The sequence below is a fragment of the Dendrobium catenatum genome, unplaced genomic scaffold (assembly GCF_001605985.2).
Source record: "Dendrobium catenatum unplaced genomic scaffold, ASM160598v2 fragScaff_scaffold_1122, whole genome shotgun sequence".
NCBI classification, from domain to species: domain Eukaryota; kingdom Viridiplantae; phylum Streptophyta; class Magnoliopsida; order Asparagales; family Orchidaceae; genus Dendrobium; species Dendrobium catenatum.
Window position 1 is genome coordinate 478,557 of NW_021319584.1, and position 21,097 is coordinate 499,653.

General features: G+C 37.0%; 1 protein-coding gene across 1 annotated transcript in view; it reads right to left on the bottom strand.

Annotated features, from left to right (window-relative positions):
• LOC110105405 (NAD-dependent malic enzyme 1, mitochondrial) overlaps positions 1-21,097 on the bottom strand; it is a gene marked incomplete at its 5' end in the record, with an annotated part of 65,028 nt that overhangs the window by 30,981 nt on the left and 12,950 nt on the right. Inside the window, 2 exon segments of the mRNA XM_028698687.1 lie at positions 4,495-4,608; positions 4,811-4,922. Of these exon segments, the coding sequence (XP_028554520.1) occupies positions 4,495-4,608; positions 4,811-4,922 (226 nt within the window).

Sequence of the window (21,097 nt, forward strand, 5' to 3'; positions counted from 1 at the left end):
ATAGAGAGAATGCCGAAAGAAAGAGAGGGAGGAAGGTGGCGGTGGGGAAGGTGGAGGCTAGGGTTAGGCAATGGCTAGATGGGATCAAGAAATAACATTATATTTCCATAACAAAATTTATTCTCAGATTTTAAGTGAAAGTGGAGGGAAAAATCTGAGATTTGAAAATTTTAAACCATGGAATTAAGAGCTTTAATGGAGCATTAAAGGAGGGAGAGCCATGTGGGTGGCCGGCGGCATGTTGAGAGGGAGAGGGAGTGGGTTATGTGGAGAAAACAAAACTCTTTCCTATTTGGCTCCTTTAATTTAGGAAAAGAAAAACTCCACCCAAATCAAATTTGAATTATGTCATGAAAGAGGTTTAATACTTTCCTAAAATAGCTCTCCAATTTAGGAAACTTTTGAAATTCAAATTTTGTATTTCAAATGAAGAAAATAATTTCCTAAATAACTTGAACTCATTAGGCGAGCATCAAGGTGACATCAATTCCTCATCCATGGAGGCAACCATGGTGGCCGGCGGTGAGCATGGACTGGGATGTGGGTAGAAAACACATTTAATGGAGAAGATGGCTTGGATTGGTGGGTAGGTTGAAGTGAATTTTGGTGGTAGGGTTATAGGATGGTAAGCGGTGGTGGGAGGGGCCGGCGGTGGAAATGGAGGATAAGGGAAGAAGGAAGAAGGGAAAACCAAGAGCCACCGGCGGTGACTGTTGGGTACGACGAGTGGCCTCTCCTAGGCTCCACCTAGCTCTCAACCTCCCTCTCAAGCTCTCACAAAAAGAAAGCTTCAAGAAGACCAATGCAGGAAAAAAATTGTAATATCATTCATTAACCCTCAAAAGTACAACATGAAGGCTATATATAGCCTCATACAATGACATAAAATAAAAGGACTCAAATGCCCCCAAAGGGCTACAAGACTCACTCCCTCAAGCAAGGGTAAAAAAGGAAAATGCAAAAATAAAAATACATCGAAATAAAAGATAATATTAAAATCAGAAATACAGTGGGTAAATCGTGGCCGTAGATCTACGGCCACGTCGACGGTAGACTTTTCAACTGATGTCCCCATCAGCTACTGCCTTTGAGCATCTAACCTTTAATTCCCGACAACACAATACGCTAGCAGCAATGGAAGCAAAAAAAGCTGCATAACCAAACCCTTTCACGTAGAAAGGGAGAAATGCGAGAGCAAGCAGCTTCATGGTCAAGGTAGGAGTATAAGGACAGATGGACAATGGCCCTATAGCATTGAAGTTTGAAGTTATAGGGACTGAACATTTGATATTTTTATCTTTTATATAAATCTAATAAAAAAAATAAAATGAAAAGAGATCAAATAAATATGAATCAATTTTTCATACAATTTTTCTTAATTCATGTGTCTTGATTTGCATGTCCTCACCTTACACATGGATAAATTTTACAATTTTACTCATGCAGCAGCCCAAGAAATATGTGTCATTTTGAATAATTTCAACATTTCAAATACGTCGGCAAAATCTATTTAGTGAATAGGTGACGTTCAGATCACTTCACACAATGTTGCATATGTAGTTTTGTTGTTTTCATTGTGTTCGATCAAGTTGAATGTGAAATGTTCTTTTTTTGGTACTTTCGATGCTCCAAACGCGTCGGTGCATTCCGTTTTGTGAACGGGTGACTGGTGAGTGATTTCTGATGTAGTCAAGAAGCTTTTCAAACTTGTTTCACACGATGTTGCATTGGTTGGCCAACATTTTTGTCGCACATGCTTGAATCATGAAATAAATATAGAGGTCAACATCTTCTTAATTTGATTCTATCGATTAGAAAATGAAGATGAGTGATACATTTTCACACATGTATTGTGTATTTTTTATGCAGGCAAACTAGAAAGAAAGAGCCAAAAGAGGAGAATACTAGGACTAGTAGAACAAAACTCAATTCAAACTAGAATGCTGACATCCAAACAAACACCAAAACAAACAAAAGCCAAACAAACGAAACAAAATTAAAATTAAAAAACACTACCCTCAGAAAAACCGGCAAGCGGTTTCCTCACATGCAACGAAAAAGTAGGCAAAGTAAATAAAATAAGTGCTTAAGGGCTTGCAAACCAAGGGTCCAACATAGCTACAAGGTCCAACGTCCAACAAAACTCCTCCGGCAAATGTCACCAAATCAGCCAACAAACACCTCCAATAGCTCAAGAAGAAGGATACAAGTGGAGTGGAACTTGCGGAGAGAAGAAGAGGTTTGAAGCCCAAGACGAAATAGAGAGGAGGAAGAGAGAAATGGAACAAGCTCTCAAGCTTTTCCAAGGAAGAAGAAACCCTCAGGTTTTGTAGAGACTTTGCTCAAATATTCAACAACCTTTTTATGTCTCAAAACATCTACAATTTATATGAGAAAAGGGGTCAGCCAAATAGCCATTCAACCTCCAACCGAACCAATCAAGTAAGGGGAGCTAGAAGGCCAAAAATCATTCCAGAATAGCACCTGAAAAAATCACACAGAAAGCCGGGTAAAGCAGCCACGGGACACGCAGCCAGGGGAGAAACCGATGGGGCAGTATAGGGAATCGGAACCAACAGCCAGGGGAGTCAGAACCAGCCAGGGGAACTGGAACAGGAAACCAGGCAAGGAAAACCGAAGAGACAGAGAATAGAAAAAGACAAGATTCCACTCCACATAATGAGCTAACAAGTGGAATAACTTTACGTAATAATGAGCTATTTAACATCAGCTCAAGCATTTATGAGCTAGAACCAAGCAACTCCCAAAAAACACAGCTCAAAACCAAGCCAAGCCCAACCCGAGAGGCAACCAGTAGCCCAAAGACCAAAAAAACCAAGTAGCTAGCACACCCAAGGTTTTTCATGCCCAAGCACTACCTACTCATGATCATTGGATGTTTTCCATCATAGGATAGCATAAAAAAATTCAAAAAAACTATAGCATTCAAATTACAATAAAAGAAAACAAAAAAAAACTAAAATTTGCATGCATCAATTTTAAACTTTTTGAACACATCTTTCTAATGCGTTTCTATAGGTTTAGAAAATATAGATGAGTGAAACACTTGTAAGTCATGTTTGAGAATCGGAAAAATTGATATGCTATTAGCAAGTTCATATATCTCTTCCAACTTTCACATCCAGAGCTGCAGAGGTACACACGGGCATCAAGATCCATGATGAGTTACAAGGATTTTGCTGTTCTTGGCGTCTCTGATTTTTACACAAATATTTTGGTGTTAGAAAAGAAACCATTTGTAAGGGTTCAATCTAAATTTTTATCAAGCTTTACCACTCTGCATTCTGATGACATGTCACAACGCAAGTAAACCTTAGATTTGTATCTCTCAATTGAATGTAATGAATTAGATATCATCAAAGTTCAAAACCCAATACTTAGAAACACCAGGAGATATTATCCTTCCAAAGATTATGTGCTCGTTTATCCACTCTTCTTGTAGTCCAGTTGTCAAACACTCATACGTACTGGCATATTGACTAGTTAGGAAGGAAGATGAGAAAGAAAGAGGTCCATAACATGCAATTGCCTGAGAGAACTTTTCGTTCAAACTTCTTCGCGAATCATTAGTTTTCATATGTGGATGTGCAATGAAGATGGCAGATTTCTGTAAAAAATTAGAAGGAAGCAAGGGCGATCTGTTACCATCTATCAGCATTGAATAAGCAAGTATCCTTGGATACTAATGCGCCTCATCCTACCAATCAAGAGCTTCGGTTTCATGCATCCCATCTACTGAATAATACATAGCAGAATCAGAAAAGTGATTATGGCTAGAGATAAGATGCAAATGGTATTGCTTGCCCAGCTTATATTAGAAAGTTTGTGGTTATTCTACTGCACTGCTTGCAATTCTGCAGAGGGCCTCAGGGGATCCGTATAAACTGTATCATCCTAGGTTAGCATATGCCACTGCTTAGCTGTAGATCTTGCACTTCATCAGGACAGCTGATCTAACATTTTCATGCTAAGTTAATTGTAGGAAATGGTAAAGAAATCATCAAAAACTCATCAGATCAAGAAGAAAAATTTCAAGTATAGAAGTTTTGAACACCAACCCTACGGAGTGGGATAAATACTTGATATTGTTATTGTTATTGCAGAAGTTTTGAATGTATACAACATAAAGACTAGCTGTACTAAGACTTCCACAAACAGAAAGATTCTGATATTAGGTAATTAATTAGCACAAAATATGAAGCAATTCAATAAAAAAACAGCTGTGTATGACTGAAGGGCACTACAATCAACTATGTAAAAATGATAGGTTATTTGCGGTACTTTAAAGCCCATAGCCTGATGAAGGCATTTCCAACCAAATTAACAAGAAAACAACTTTTTTGCAATCATTTTCAATAATATATTTAGCATGCATTAGGCAGCATAATATATCAAAATAATGACGATAGTAGTTCCATAATTTAATATCATTGGAACTGTATTAAAACCTGCAATGCTATGCTATGTGCTTACAACTTCTATTAGGCTTGACCCTTCCCTTAAGCCAAGACGGTCCATTTCTCTAGTCTTTCTGGCAAATGACAGCGTATTTGCATCAATATTTGGCCTTTCATCTGTAATAAGACCCTGAACTTGCAGATAGGGGAAAACATCATTTCATTCACTTTAACGAGAAAGCTACAGTCTATATTAATCTGCACGTGAAAACTACAACTTCAATACAGAAAACTAAGAATTAATGCGTACTTAACATCCACATAAGTTTTCAAAAAGGATATAATCAGGTAAACAACTAATGAAGGCACAATGTGTCATATACTCAACTAACCTCAGCATCAACAACCCAGAACTGCCTACCAGCACTTTCAAAAGCAGAATCGTTATTGCCCAACATTCTTGCCATCGTTTTTCTTGCAGCATTAACGACGCCTATCCCAGCGCTGTAGGAAAAAGGGTAGTTCATAAGTGCAAGCAAATAAAATAGCAACAAACTATGATCCAAAAAGTTGGCACAACAAATGTTCCAAATTTCTCTGCAACACAAGCTTGAGAAAATAATTAGTAATAATCAAGTTTAATTACTAAAGAACCTAACATATTCAATTGTTAATTGTTACTGGAAAAAGAGATTTGATGGCCTCAAGCCTGTGAGAAAACGTATAAGATTGATGTTAAATTGACAGTCACCGGTTAAATTGACAAAGGATAGGATGTCTCATGTTATGCATCACAATTTAGGGTTGGTTAAGACCCCAGTAGCATGGCATACCACAACATAAGTAAATTATGATGAAAAGTGACTAAGGTTAACTAAACTTCAAACTAAGTCGACATTTGATGTTCAAAACTTTGGCAGCTAAAATGAGAAGGCTAGAGAATTACTTGTCGCACCAACAGGTACAAGGATAAACAACACACGTTTGTAACAAACAAAATCACAAGGGAAAATTCTTTAAAAACATTGAAAAGGATAATAAGCTACTGAAATTTAAGAATATTGATAATAGAAATGCAGTCATAGATAAAGAGTTGAAAGATAAATTTGTTGAAATAAATAAGGTTCAAAATAAGATGATTGTTAATAAGTTAGCAGTTATAGAAGATAATATCAATCTAGTTGGTGCTTATGCTCCTCAAATTGAATTAGAAGAAAGTTCAAAAGATAACTTTGGGGAAGAAAGAGATGAATTACTACAACATATAATGAAAGCAAAGATAATTATTGGAGATAATTTAAATGGACATATATATTCTAATAAAACGGCCCAAAAAGAGGATTCATGTTGAATATGGAATGAAAGAAGAAATTATTCTATATTTTTTCTAATAAAGTGGGCCAAAAGAGGATTCATGTTGAATATGTAATGATAGGGGAAGCTATTCCATATTTTGAAAAAGCATGTAATATTGTAAAAGAAAAACAACTGTTTTTATTAAAAAAGAGGAGAATCTAGTTACTTCAAAAAATGAGCTACAAATCAAAGTGACTAAGGAAGAAAAGTTTTGCTGCAAAAATGTTGAGGTGATAAGTTTGATAGTATAACATAGACTTATAGATATGATTGTATATCTTGCAAGAATTAAGTAAGCAATCAGCATCAATAATTATATTAAGATAAGATGATAGAGTTTAAGAGATGAGAGGCTCAAATCATCTAAATATAGGTAGTAAAGGGAAGCAAATCGGAACTTTAAATTGAAAAGAAAAATTGATGTAAGATAAAATTCGTTTGATTAAAAAGGTTACCAAAGGAGATTTAAAAGTCTAGAAATTAGCCTTACATTAGTTAGGAGTGCACATGATTATTAAGAAAAGAAAACCTTTTTAAAAATGGTAAAAACTACTCTTTTAAAAACAAAGTACAATATTGGGTGGGTTGTCATAATAATAAGAGATAAAATTTTGAATCAACCTATATAGTTATAAGAGATGGTAATAGAGCATAAGCATAAAGCAATCACTTCAATATCAAATAATCAATCGGATTCTATGCAACCAAGATTTACAAAGATATACTCTAGGGTTGACTTTTGAACAATGTAAAATATAGCAAGCAACTTAATAATTAAAAATAACAATAATTAAATAAAATCAAAAGAAATAAATAATAAATTAAAAAATTAAATGATATTAATAATTAAGTATAATGTCCTTAAATATACCTCAAATTTTAATTAAGATCATGTAAAACAAAATTTGTTTAAAAAATTAATTTTAATACAATAAAAAGATGAAATTTTGATATGAAAACACCTGTTAATACAAGTGTCTTGCTTAAGGCACCGAATAGCCAAGTAAACTCAGCTAGAGTAAACAGGGCTGAGTAAAAAAAAGAAAGAGATCAAGAGTGAGAGTCTGGGAGAGTAAGAGAGAGAGAGAGATCGAAAGAGAGAGCTAGTGAAAGGGGGGAACAAGTAGGATTTTTATTCCTTCTCCTTCATCAAGCTAAGAAGAAAGATAGCTTTCATTTTTCAATTTGCAAACCTTAGATTAGTTTATGCTCAAAGACAATTTTGTTATCAGGATTTCTGTAAGGAAGAGTAAAACCAAAGAAGATAGTTTGGTGTTATTGCTAAAGAAGAATAGGAAAAAGAGGAACATTGTCTTATGTATATAAATTTAAAAAAAAAAACTTGGGAATTTTTTTTATGAAATCTGATATTTTAAAGTAGGCTTAATCAAGGATGATTGATATTTTTGAGCATGAGCATGATTAATTTCCTTAATAAAAGAGAAATATGAAATTATTTTTAATAAATTCAGAAGAAAAAAAAAGTTAACTAGAAAATTGTGAGAAAATATTAAAAAAAGTTTGAGCCTTATGTCCTTAAGTTATTAAAAAAAATTAGGCATAATAAGTTTTGTTGTTAATTCGGTAACAAGAATGACATCAAGCATTTATCCTACTATGTGGGGGTGGCTACATGAATCATTTTTATCCATTATGTCCTATTAAGAGTCAAATTCTCATTTAAATCTAATAAAGAAATGTCATTTCTAATATTTTCTAACCAAGCCTTTTTAGGTCTACCTCTACATTTTCTAACATAAGTCAAATCTAATACGTTTACTCTCCTATCTGGGTCATCAGAAGAGTGATGTTTTATGTGACCAAACCATCTAAGGTGACTCTCAAATCTTGTCTTCCACTAGAGCTACTCCAATATTTTCATGTAAATGCTTGTTTCGATCCTGTCTCTAAGAGTAGATCCACTCATCTCATCCTCATCTCTGCAACACTTAACTTAACATTATGCTTCCTTTTTAATGGCAAACATTTTGTGCCATAAAGCATTGCAGGTCTCACCACGATCATATAGAATTTTCCCTTAAATTAGAGGGAGACTTTTGTAAGGTTCTGTAGTTTCAATGAAACCTATACTTGTTCATTACTGATTTTGGAGGTTAGATTAGTGAATTATGAAGGTTATGGTAATGAAAGCTCTAATAAACCATATGCATTTTTTTTCTGCAAATTGATGTTAGTTTGTTGAGTACTTCAATAATCAGCAAAACATGCATTTATCAAGTAAACTATAGAATATTGCTTTTTTTCGCGATCCTTTCTACTACATACATTTTTTTTTATAAACAAATTGTAAATAACCTTTCCAATGGTCGCAGAGAAGCTCCATGTATTAAATATATTACTACTAAAATAACACTTCATATATTCGATTTTAGATATGTTAAATTCAGAGAATTAGAGAGAAAAAAGGCTAGATTTTATTGCACAAAATTATCCCTATTTATAAATCTATGCAAGATATTTTAATAAAGAAACAAATAATTACAAAATCATGCATAATTGCTCTAATATAATCATTCCTAAATCAGCCAACTAAATATGGAAGGAGATTGGTGTGATCCAGGTGAGCCTCCCACGAATTCCCTTCTTAGTTGTGGTATCAAAATGTCAAGGTACTGCTAGGATTTAACAGGTGAGCCTCCCACAAATTCTCATCCTAGCCATGGGATCAAAATGCCAAGGGATGGCTATGATTTAACACTCCCCCTCAAGCAGGTGAATACAGATCTGTCATTCCCAGCTTGGTAATTAATCCGAGAAAGATAGAGTTATCGAGTGCCCTGGTAAGAATATCTGCAAATTAATCTTTTGATGAAACATGATCGATACATATAAGACCGCTGTCTAATTTCTTCTTTATGAAATGCCTGTCAGCTTCTATGTGCATGGTCTTATCATGTTGAACCAGATTATGAGCTATGTTGATTGTTGATTTATTGTCACAGTGTATCTTCATGGGTCCTTCCCACTTAATCCTTAGGTCTTCTAGAATCATCTTGATCTATAGTAGCTTACATATTCCTAAGGTCATAGCTCTATATTCTGCATCTGCACTAGACCTTGCCACCACATTCTATTTCTTTCTCCTCCATGTAACAAGGTTTCCTCCAAGGAATGTGTAGTATCCTGAGATAGATCATCTAGCTACTTGTGAACATACATAATCTGCATTAGTATATGCATATGGGATTATTCCACAGTCTCTTCAAAAAAGAATTCCTTTACCTGAGTTTCCTTTAAGATAGTGTAGTATTCTGTCTACAGCTTGTATATGAATCTTCTTTGGATTTTGCATGAATTGGATGACCATGCTTACAACAAACGTTATGTATGGTCTGGTGTGAGAAAGGTAGATTAATTTCTCCGCAAGTCACTGGTATGATCCTTTACCTACATTTGGATCTTCTTTAGCTTCCCCCAATTTGAGATTTGGTTTTACTGGTGTTGGTGCTGGTTTACAAGCTAGTTTGCATGTTTCTTTAAGAATATCATTAATGCATTTTTGTTGGAAAATGAATATTCCTTAGCTGGAGTGAGCCATTCAATTCCAAGAAAATATTTTGATCTATCAAGATCTTTGATCTCAAATTCCTTGGCAAGTATTTCTTTAAAATCACTTTTTTTTCCTTTTCATCATTCCCAGTCAAGATTATATCATCTACATAAACTAATATAATTGTGACTTCCCCTGAGTTCGAGTGCTTGAAAAAAATGTATGGTCCCCTTCACTCTATTGATAACCATTAAGTAACTTTTGAGAATCTTCTAAACCAAACTCTAGTTGATTGCTTAAGCCCATATAGAGCCTCTTTTAACCTACACACTTTGTTACCCCTAGATTTCTCCTTGACTCATAGTGGAACTCCATAAATATTTCTTCCTCCAAGTCCCCATGTAGGAATGCATTTTTGACATCTAACTATTCCAGATGCCAATTGTAATTAAATGCTTGTGAGAGTAGGATCCTTACGGTGTTCATCTTGGCCACCAGTGCAAAAATTTTCTACTACTCAATTCCATATGTTTGAGTGCACCCTTTCGCCACCAATTTTTCCTAATACATTTTCAATGTACAATTAGCTTTGTATTTCACAGAGAACACCCATTTGCATTCGGCAGATTTTTTTTTCTATTGGTATGTTGGTGATCTCTCATGTATGGTTCTTCACCAGGGCTTGCATTTCATCTTTCATGTTACTTTTCCAATTTTCATTAGATAAGGTTTTCGAAATATCATTAGGAATATGAATATCATTTAGTGTACCTAAAAAATTTTTGTGTGAAGATGATGTGGGCTCCGAAAATTCGGCCCCGGCCTCCGCTCCCTCTTTTCTTTTTTCAGCGAGGGGAGTTTTAACGGATATAAGTTTCGGGGTAAATTTTGGAAGGCAGATGGGTTTGTAGATAAGACACTACCCAGAGATTTCGCCCTCATTTTGTGAGGACTTTATGATCTAAGTTCTGGTTTCCTATAGGCGCAAGCCCCTATAGTTATTACCCCTCCCGATCATGAGAGAGAACTTTCGATTAAGGCTAGTCGTCAATCAGATACGTAGAGAATACGTGTTATCTGGCATATAGTAGCAGCAATGGATTTGGGTATTTGAGAACTGGATTTGGATTTGGGAATTTGGAAAATTTGATATTTAAAATAGAAATTGCACTATCTTACACTTAAAGCGGATGGTGGGGGAATGGATGATAGACCCGATCAAGATCCCATGGTTCCATCATCCCGGGCCATCGTGGTCCCTGGTCTACTTAGTCAAAGGAGGTAGTCGACCCAACCTGACAGAAGGATCCTTGTCGGCAGCCATGGGTTGCTTCGTCCAAGGGAACCTTGTAGACCGGGGTTGATGTTTGTCTAAGGGGACAAATTTGAATCCACCTTAGCTTACAGAGGGCTTTGTGCCCTATCGATCATATCCTATTGATTCATATCTCAAGGATTTAACGCCATTAAGGAGCGTATTGGCTCTGGCCATAACCGTATCTGTGGTCCATTTGCGGCAAAACCACTTGGTTCAAGAGGGCCCCGGTTCATAACCGTTTTACCTGTAGTGTCATTTGCGGGCGAAACTGCAGGTTATAAGACACGTACCACGTCCTTATGGCAAGAGATTGTTTGAGATGGATCCAGTGATATTTTCGACTAGGCAATGGCTCTTTGTGAGCTAGAGTTTATTTGAATTTGTCCACCCCGACAGACTGTTGCGGGAGGGTGGATGGTTTTTGCTTTAAGAGGTCGGAAATGGATTGTATTTCATTTAAATATTTTTGAGATTTTGGGATGTTTGTTGGAGTTTTTGGATTTTGGGTTTTTAATTTGGACTTTGTGGAGTTTAGATTTCCGGACATTTGGATGGAATTTGAAAGTATTTGGAATGGACCCTCCAGTTGAGATTTTCATCAACATGGCCATCATCGGGTGTTTGGGGAGCATTTCCATTTTCTGGATTGACCTTATCGACTCTATCTATTGGTCGATAGAGATCAGGTTTGTAGGCTTTATGCCCTTATTAGTGATTATTATTGTTGTAGGTTTTGAAGGCCATATGAATGTTTTAAAGCAAATATACCGGTCGTCAACGACTTTATATTTGCTTAATGGTTCAAACCCCTGTCGACTTCTATTGACCCGTATAAAAGGATCGGTTTTCGAACCTGAATTCACTTGTCAACCCGCGCAGCATCCCTAGACGTCACGGTGTGTACCAATAACACGCTCGCCGGGCCCATGCGGGTGTTTGGGGGTATTTATAATGAACCCCTGTCCACTCGTTTCACTGCTAAGGAGGATCAGGTTTTAAAATTTGATAACCGGCAGCATCCCTAGACATCACGTGTATTTCTATAATACGCTCGTCGGGGCCCATGCGGGTTTTAGAATATATTTCCCCCTTTAGTGTACCTATGTTATGTAATAATTTATAGTGCACGTACAGGGGTATCTTTGGGATATTTATAGACGCCTTCTGTCCGCCTGCATAGAAGTTGCGATCCGGTGGCGTGGCGTACAGTTCTGAATGAGTATTATTTCGCTGCTTCGACAGTAATTGTCGTGCACTAGTTGCTTTCTGCAGGTGGCTCGTATGCATAACTAATCTCTGCCTTGTGCTTCAGATGTTATATCTGTTTAGTCCTTTTGGTATTCACTTGTAGACTGTGTGTGTAATAGGTCTCCACGGTAGCTCATAGACTCGTCATCATTATTGTCTTCCAAGCATTTCTTATGACCCTCAGGTTCATATGAAAATGGCATGTTACATGTTCATGCTTATAGAGGATTCTCATTCATACAGCATTTCATTCATTACTGCCTATTATGCAAAACCAATATTCTTATTTGTAACTTGATATTAGTTGTTGGTTGAACCACATTCATTGACGATCTCTTCATGTGTTTTGATTTGCAAATATTACATGTCGTTTGTCATTGCTTGTAGTCGGAAGACACTTGATGTTGGTTGCAAGGAGATTATTGGCTTTTGCATCTCATCCACCATGTTATGTACAAGAAAACTAGTGTGTTTGTACAAAACCTCTATTATGCTTACAATAGATGTAGTAGGCGGTCACTAACTTTCCTGCATGATATTGTAAAGATCATCATTATCTTACTATGATGTAAATTGGACAACTGCTGCATTTGTTACATGTCTTTTCTTATGTTATTCATGAATATCCCTTCTTAAATTATTGCTACTTTGCCAAATATAACGGAGATGAATATTATTCATGATACACTGGAAACTCATGCCACTATTCGTAGTAGAATTGTATTCTTTTTGGATTGTTGCTAATGGATGAAAGAATTCCTCCTGTCATATATGTCGTTGTGTGATTGTAATCAAGTGTATGCAAGAATTTCTTTATCAATGCTCATTTGATCATTGCATAATTAGGTCATGTTGACTGTTGTAAGTTTTCATTGTCATAAAAGATGACTTCAATCTGTATGGTGAGTTTGCCTCAATCAAGGCTCGTCTTGAATTCAATTCCTTATAATAACTGTTCCCTTGATTATACTCAAATTCAATTGAGTTTGCATTGTTGTAATATCTAGATTTGAATTCAAGTTAATATGAGTTCAAGTCTTTGTAGTCCAACTCGAATTTTGTTTGAGTTTAAAAGTCCAAGTTATGTCTCGGTTCTCTTCAAGTTCAGTTTTTGATTTGAGTTCTTTATAGTCCAAGCTGATTAAGGTATGAGTTCAAGTCATATGCAAGTTTGGCCTCAAGTTTGAATCAAAGTCCCATGTCCTTGCAGTTGTTCAAGTCCCCTGAGTCCTTGTAAGTTTCTAAGTTCAATTCATTTGCACATTTTCTTTTATTTGGATTCAAGTTTGATTAGTAATTAAGTCAAGTCCACAAATCTCATTCTGCTCCAATCCTTGTCTATATTTCAGACAAAAAATCTCGCAACCTCCCGGCGTCTCCCCCGTTTTAGGGGAAAAAAAACCAAGAAGCCGCCTACCTGCCACGTCAATAAAGACGTGCACGGTTGGTGTGGTGAGACACCGCGGCGGTTGTAATTTTTTTGTTTTCTCCCACCACGCGCATAAAGGCGTGCATGGGTTTATAAAAAAAAATTTTATGAAGGGACAATTTTGCTTTCCCCCCGCCCGGGGTACTTAAAGTACCCCGCTTCGCCGTACGTGCCGCACCGGGGTCCCATCCCACCACGCGCAATAAAGGCGTGCATGGGTGGTTCTCCGGTTTGCCACGACATTGAAGTAGGGTTTTCAGTTTAGAAAGATTCATACCTCCGCGGGTTGTGCGTTGTTGACACATGGATCGAGGGTCACTCGCTTACCTCGTCGTAGGTGTCGCACCAGGGTTCCCATCCCACACGCGCACCAAAGGCGTGCTTAGGTGGTTTGCCGGTCCGACACGAACGTCGAGGAAAGAGGGTGGAGGGAATTATTTTTTTTCTTTTATTTTCATTATTATTATAATTATTTAGTAGTAATAATAATTAATTAGAATAAATTAGGTTTAATTAATTATAATTAATATATGTTAATTAATAATTAATTATTAATATAATTAAACATAATTAAATCAAATTAATTATGATTAATTAATGATGAATAATAATTAATTATTATTTAAAGATAATTAATTATAACTAATTTTAATTAATTAAAATTAATTTACAATTAATTAATTAATAACCATAATTAATTTCGATTAATCATAATTAACTTTAATTAATTATGATTGATCAAATATTAATTATAATTAATATAATTAATTGTAATTAAATTCAATTAATTAATACTAATTTATAATTTAAACTAATTAATTATTATTTAAAATAAATAACAATAATAATAATAATAATAATATATATATATATAAAAAAAAGAACCCTCTCCCCCTTTTCTCTCTGGTTCGGCTAGGATAGGCCGAAGAAACGCGCAAGGGGGAGGAAGTTACCTTCACGGTTAGCGAGCTCCTGTTGATGCTTCCGATCAAAATGTTTTAACTTCCGATCCAACTAAGGGAGCCGAAGAAGCAAGGCAGAGGGAGGAAGTTACCTTCACGACCAAGCGAGCTCCTGTTAATGCTTTCGATCAAAACTACGTGACTTCCGATCCGACTGGAGAGGGAAAGTCGTCGGGCTGAGCGAAATCGGACGGAGGCGGCTAGGGCTTGGAGGCGTCGAGAAGGGGAGATCGGACAGGAGAGGATGGGGAGCGGCTTTGGTGAGAGGAGGAAGAAGATAAGTAAGCTCTCTCTTTCTCTCTTTCTCTCCCTCTCTCGCTCTCTCTCGGCTTCTCTGGACTGAAGGAATCTGGATCGGGAGTGAGGGAGTGGAGCGAGGCAGCGAGCAGTTCGCGTGTGTGGAAGAGCAGCCGTGTGAGAGAGCCCGCGGCTTCTATTTAACGACGTCCGTGGTCGTTAGATCGAGGCGACGTCACAGGAAATCGGGGAAGAGATACGAGTCTAGCGGATCCAGCAGGATTTCGGGCGGGATTTCGGGATGCGACTCAAACGGCGCCGCGTACACAGGGATTCAGCGGGATTCAGCACGATTTTGAGGATCCGATGGGTATGAGATTCATATGGGATTTCTAATGTGCTTTCTTCTTCATCTGTTTCCTTTGGTTATAACATGAGAGTCAACAGATGAGAAGTTATGGAAGGATACAAAGTTAGTTATAGAGTACAAGGGAGGTTTTTTTTTAGTGAACTAATATTTACCTCAATTTCAGTAGACCGTTCTGATTCTTGGATCTACTCTGGAGCATAATTTAGATTTGTACCTACGATTATCCATAATAGCTTTGACCTCAGTTTCTCTAGCTTGATTTTAGGTTTCTGTGGATTGATTTGTGGTGAAGCTAGAAGGTCAAGAGGGCAAGCTTACTTTCCTCATCATCTTCAATTTCAATCTCCCCCTGAAGATAAGGTTTGTTGAAATAGAGTTTTTGTTCATCAAAGATAATGTCAAAAGATACAAGAATTTTTTTGGTGGAGGTATGAAAATACTTATAACATTTTTAGGTGGATGAATATCCAATAAAGATACATTTGAGTGCTCTTCGATCTAATTTTTCCCTATTTTGGCTATGAATGTGAACATAGGTAGTGCACTCAAAGATTCTGGGTGTAAGGTTATTATGGGTTCGGAATTCGGGATAAAAAGAGGATATAATATCCATTGGTGTTTTTAGTTTTAAGATTTTTTAAGGGAGTCGATTTATGAGATATGTGACAGTCAAAAGGGCTTCCCCCCAGTAGGATTTGGATACATTGTGGTGAAATAAAAGTGCAGGAGTGGAGGCTAGATGGTGACTATTTTTCTTTTATGCAAGCCCATTTCATTGTGGGGTGTGAATGCAAGAAGACTCATGAATGAAACTTTATTTTTTAACGTGGGAGGATAGTGTTTGATTAAAGTAATCTTTAACAATGTCTGAACAAATTTTTTTTATTTTTACCCCGAATTGATTCTGAATCATGGTATGAAAAATGGGTAGGATAGTGCTAAATCGGATTTATTTTTAAGGAGAAAAATTCAAGAGACTCGAGTGCAGTCATCAATGAAGGATACAAACCATCAGGCTCCTGAGATGCTAGGGATTTTTTAGGTCCCCAAATATCACTATGAATAAGGTAAAAGGGAGTATTACATCTCTCATATCTGTTTGAAAAAGAAACTTCTTTATACTTGGCTAACTCACAGGTTTCACAATGAAAATATTCATTTTCCAACATATAAAAAAGTTTTGGGTACGTATTTCTTAAGACATCAAAAGATGAATATCCTAATCTAAGATGGAGAAGCTAAATAATATATTTTTTATCAAATAAAAATAACATAGAATACCAATTATTGATAATATTAGATTTGTTCAACTTTTTCAAGCAATATAGCCCATCTCTCACTTTAGCAATTCCAATATTCTTCACCGATTTCTAGTCCTGAAATAAGCAACATGTAGGGTTAAATAAGACTTGACAATTATGATCACTGGTAAGTTTTTGTATGGATATTAAGTTTGTGGATAATTGATGTACGTGGAGCACATTTTTTAGAGTGAAGGAGAGAGATAAGGGGATATGTCCTTGGCCTGCTAATGTGGTAAGAGAACAATCAGCAGTGATGATTTTCTGGTCACTTGGGCAAAGAGTATAGTTGATGAAGTGAATAGTGGGAATGTGTCAATGATCCATAATCCTTTCAAATAATTCCTAAAGGCACTTAATCTAAAAGATAAAGAAAACTTACTTGAAAGTGCAAGAGAAAAAGATGCAGGTGATTTTTTAAGAGATACTAGAAGCTGTTTTAGTTTATCAATATCTTCTTTATTGAGATCTGAAGTTGGACTGTGTTTCTGGGTTAGGCTGATTTATTGGAGTGTTGGCTTGTGATATATTTTTTTGTCCGCTTCTTTGATTCCACTCCTTACTTGAGGCCTTTCCATGTATCTTCCAACATGTCTCATTAGTGTGTCTTGATTTCTTACAATAACTGCATCAAAAGGAGTCATTGTCTTTAGGTTTTGAGGAATCTTTACATTTTCCCTTCCATGGCGACTCTTTGGTTGACACCATTACTGAACCTTCAACTACTTTTGGCTCTAATATTACCCCTCATCGGCCTTCCTCAGCACGAATGAGAGAAATGATCTTGTTTAATGAGGGTATCTCCTCTTTTACAAGGATCTGAACTCTAACCTGATCAAACTCCGTATTTAATCATGTAAGAAAGTCATACTCTATATTTCTCAATAATTTTTTTTAGGATAACAGCATCTTCTGGACACTTGGTCTCTATGCTTCTGTAGTGATTAAGTTCTTGCCATAAGTTTTGAAAGAGAGTGGCATATTCTGTTATTTTTTTACTTCCTTGTTTTGTGCTTCTCACTTTGACCTTAATTTCAAAGATCTGGGTAGCATATCAAGCCTTCGAGAAGATTTTTTTGGCGACATACCGTGTGTCCTTTGCAGTAGATAGGAATATAAAAGTATCACTAAGTTCTGGAGTCATGGAATTCCATAACCATGACATAATCATGGAGTCTGTTTCATCCCATACCCAAAAATTAGAATCTCCTTTTTGTCCTACCTCAAGGAGATGATTCAACTTTACTTTCCCTTTCAAGTAGTTCTTCATAAATTGAGACCACTTCAAGTAATTCTTCCCATTTAAGCGATAGGAAGGCTACATATTTTGGAGATCTCTTCCTTGGTGCATCATAGACTCCTCCATTTGACAAAAACTTTGGGAGGAATTTGCTTCAGACATTGCGGCGACAAATGGTAGCGGGATGAAGGTTATATCAAGCATTGCAGCAATGAAGGCTGCATTGGTTATAGATAGGATAACAACAAGGGAAGGCCGACAATGAAGGCACAGCAGTACAAAAAACTTAAAATTCCGGCAATGGCAATACAGGCTCTGATACCATGTTAAATTCAGATAATTAAATTAAAGAGGGAAAAGGCTTAATTTTATCACACAAAGCTATCCCTATTTATAGATCTATACAAGACATCTTAATAAAGAAACAAATAATTACAAAATCATGCATAATTGCTTTAATATAATCCTTTATAAATCAACCAACTAAATATGGAAGAAGATCGGCGTGATCCACGTGAGCCTCCCATGGATTCCCATCTTAGCCATGGGATCAAAATGCCAAGGGACTGCTAGGATTTAACAGATGAGCATCCCACGGATTCCCATCATAGTCGTGGGATCAAAATGCCAAGGGACGGCTAGGATTTAACAAGATTTACTCAAACAAAAATTTTTAAACTTTAAGGTTAACCTCTATAATACAAGTTTACCTTCAACTACCTCTCTAGTTTTATTAACAAGAAGAATATCATCAGCAAAAAGCATACACCAGGGCACAACCTCTTGCAAATGTCAAGTAAGAACATCCATGACTAAAGCAAAAAGATATGGGCTTAAGGCTAATCCTTGATGTAAGCCAATTGAAATAGGAAAATAATTGGTCAAACCACCTTGTATTGAACACAAGTAACAGCTCTTGCATATGTATCCTTCATGAATTGAAATATAAGCGATATTAATCCATTTCTTTTCTAGAACTCTCTATAACACTTCTCTAGAAACTTTATTATATGTTTTCTCTAAATCAATAAATATCATATCTAAATCCTCCTTATTCTTCTTATACTTCTCCATCAAACCTCTCAATAAATGTATAGCTTCCATAGTAGACTAACCCGGCATGAATCCAAATTGATTTTGAGAAACATTAGTATCACGACGTAACCTATGTTCCATAACTTTGTCCCGTAGTTTTAAAGTATGACACATTAATTCCTTTATAATCTGCACAATCTTGTGCATCATCTTTATTCTTATAAATAGGAATAAACACACTCATTCTCCACTCATCTAGCATCTTTTTAATCTTCAAAATAATATTAAAAAAGTTAGTAAGCCAAGAAATTCTTTCATCTCCTAATTGGAATATCATTAGATCCAACAATTTTTTCACACTTCATTTTCTTTAAAGCCTCTCTAACTTCATTAATTGAGTAAACTAAGCAAAATTAAAATATCATGTTTAATATTGAAAGATTGGAAATTTATTATAATGCTATGATAAGTACATGAATAAAAATTTTCAAAATAGTTTGTATACTTGATAAGAAAAATAAAGCAAAGTATGATCATGTATTTGAGTAAAAAGTTTATCATTAAATAATAAGATCAAACTGTTAGGCCGGTCCAGCGGGTCCGCACGGGACCGGCCCTTCGCAAATTGTCGCGGGATCTCCGCCTCCTGCGGAGATCGAGCGGCCCGACCGCCCAAGTAGAGCGTTTTAGGAAGGATTTTTGGGGGGATTAAGAGAGAAATTTGAATGTATGGATTGTTTAGGGAATTCCTTTTGATTTGTATGCATTAAATAGTTGATTTTCCTAGTTTGGGTATCTTGAATTTGGCTAAAATTTGAGATCTCTTAGATTTAGGTTTTCTTTGGGCTTTAGCGGCGTCTAGAGATTTGGGAGAGATCGATCCTCCTCTCGAATTGAGGATCAAGTGTATCTTGTTATTTTCCGTGTTCCTTTCATCAATTAATACAAATTATCTACTGTTTTTGTGATTTTTGTGCGGATTTTCATGAAGATTCTTACTATTTTGAGAAGATTGATAGGAAATACTTGCGATCTATAAGTGTTTCCTATCAAATTGGTATCAGAGTGAGTCTTGGGGCCGGTGGATGGCTGTTTTTGGTAAATTCCAGCAGCAATTTTTTGCTCGGAAAAGGAGGAAGTTGCTGTTTTTTTGACTCCAAGATCCAGATTTTGTGAATCTACAAACTCCGGATCGTAATGGCGGCCAAGAAAGTTGATGCTTTGGAGGAGAGACACGAAGGAGAGATGAATCACATCAAAGAAACCGTGGAGGAAAGAATTTCTTCCATGGAGAGGCAGGTGGCCGATCTCAGGGATATGATGAAAAGAATGTTGGAACTTCAAGCACAAACGGCAGCATCAGAAGCAAAGGGCCCCGAAGCGAAAAACACCAATTTTGAAATCCGAATGGAGGAAGAAGAGGTGGAAATCATGGAAGGGGAAGAAGAAGACCCTATGTGGAGCCTTTCCATAGGGAATAAAGAGGAGATCGACATGGGGAAAGGTATGGATATGGGGGAGCGGAGCAAGGAAGGGCTGATTGGGAACGCCATGAGGGGTTTTACGGCTGTCGGGGTGCTGATTTTGAAGGGAGAAGAGGGGATTTTGAAAGGGGTTTGGGCTATGGCAGGGTAAGAGAAGATCGGGAAACTTGGGGTGCACCTAACACTTGAGAAAGGAGAAACTATGGAAAAATCCGAGGCAATGGGGGGGATCAAAAGGTGAGGAAGTTGAAGATGCCCATATTCGAAGGAGAAGATGCGTATGAGTGGATTTACAAGGTGAAGCGATACTTCGCTTTCAATGGGCTAACGGAAGAGGAGAAGCTAAATGCAGCCGGATTATGTTTGGAAGGAAAAGCACTGTCATGGTACCAGTGGAGAGATCATATGAGACCTATCAGGAACTGGAGGGAATTCAAGGACTGCATAATAGAACGTTTCCAAACTGACTAGGGAGGAAATTTCTATAAGCAGTTCTTTGCTCTGGCACAGAAGGGATCAGTAGTATGAGCACCTAGCCAGTAGGGTGGAGTGATTATCAGATACGATATTGGAGGGTAACTTCATGAAGAGGTTGAAGGAAGAGATCCGAGCAGCAGTGAAGGTTTTGATGCCTCGTGACTTATGGGAGGCCATGAAGTTGGCCCAGCTGGTGGAAAATCAGAAGAATCTAGAGAAGGGAGCTAAGAGCAACAGCTCAGGAGGCTCTTACAGGACGAAGACCACTCTTCTAGCACCCAAGGGGCCTGCCTCGGGCAACATTAATGAGACCACCAGGGAGAAGCCAGTAAGAGAGAGTGGGGAAAATTTCAAGAGGCTGACAGAGAAGGAGATGCAGGAGAAGAGGGCAAAGAGGTTGTGTTTCAGGTGCGAAGAGAAGTATACGCCAGGGCATCGGTGCAAGGACCGAACTCTTCAGGTTCTCACCATCGGCGGTGATGAGGAAACTGAGGAGGGAGGTGAGGAGGAGATGGAAGCAGAAGTTACACTTGGATCTGGCTGAGGTTTCCCTGAATTCAGTGGTTGGATTCACTACGAATCATACCATGAAGGTGAAGGGGGAGATAGAGGGCAGGGAGGTGGTGGTGCTAATTGATAGTGGGGCTACCCACAATTTCATTTCCACTCAAGTTGTTGACCAATTGGGAGTGAAGTTGATGGACACCGGTT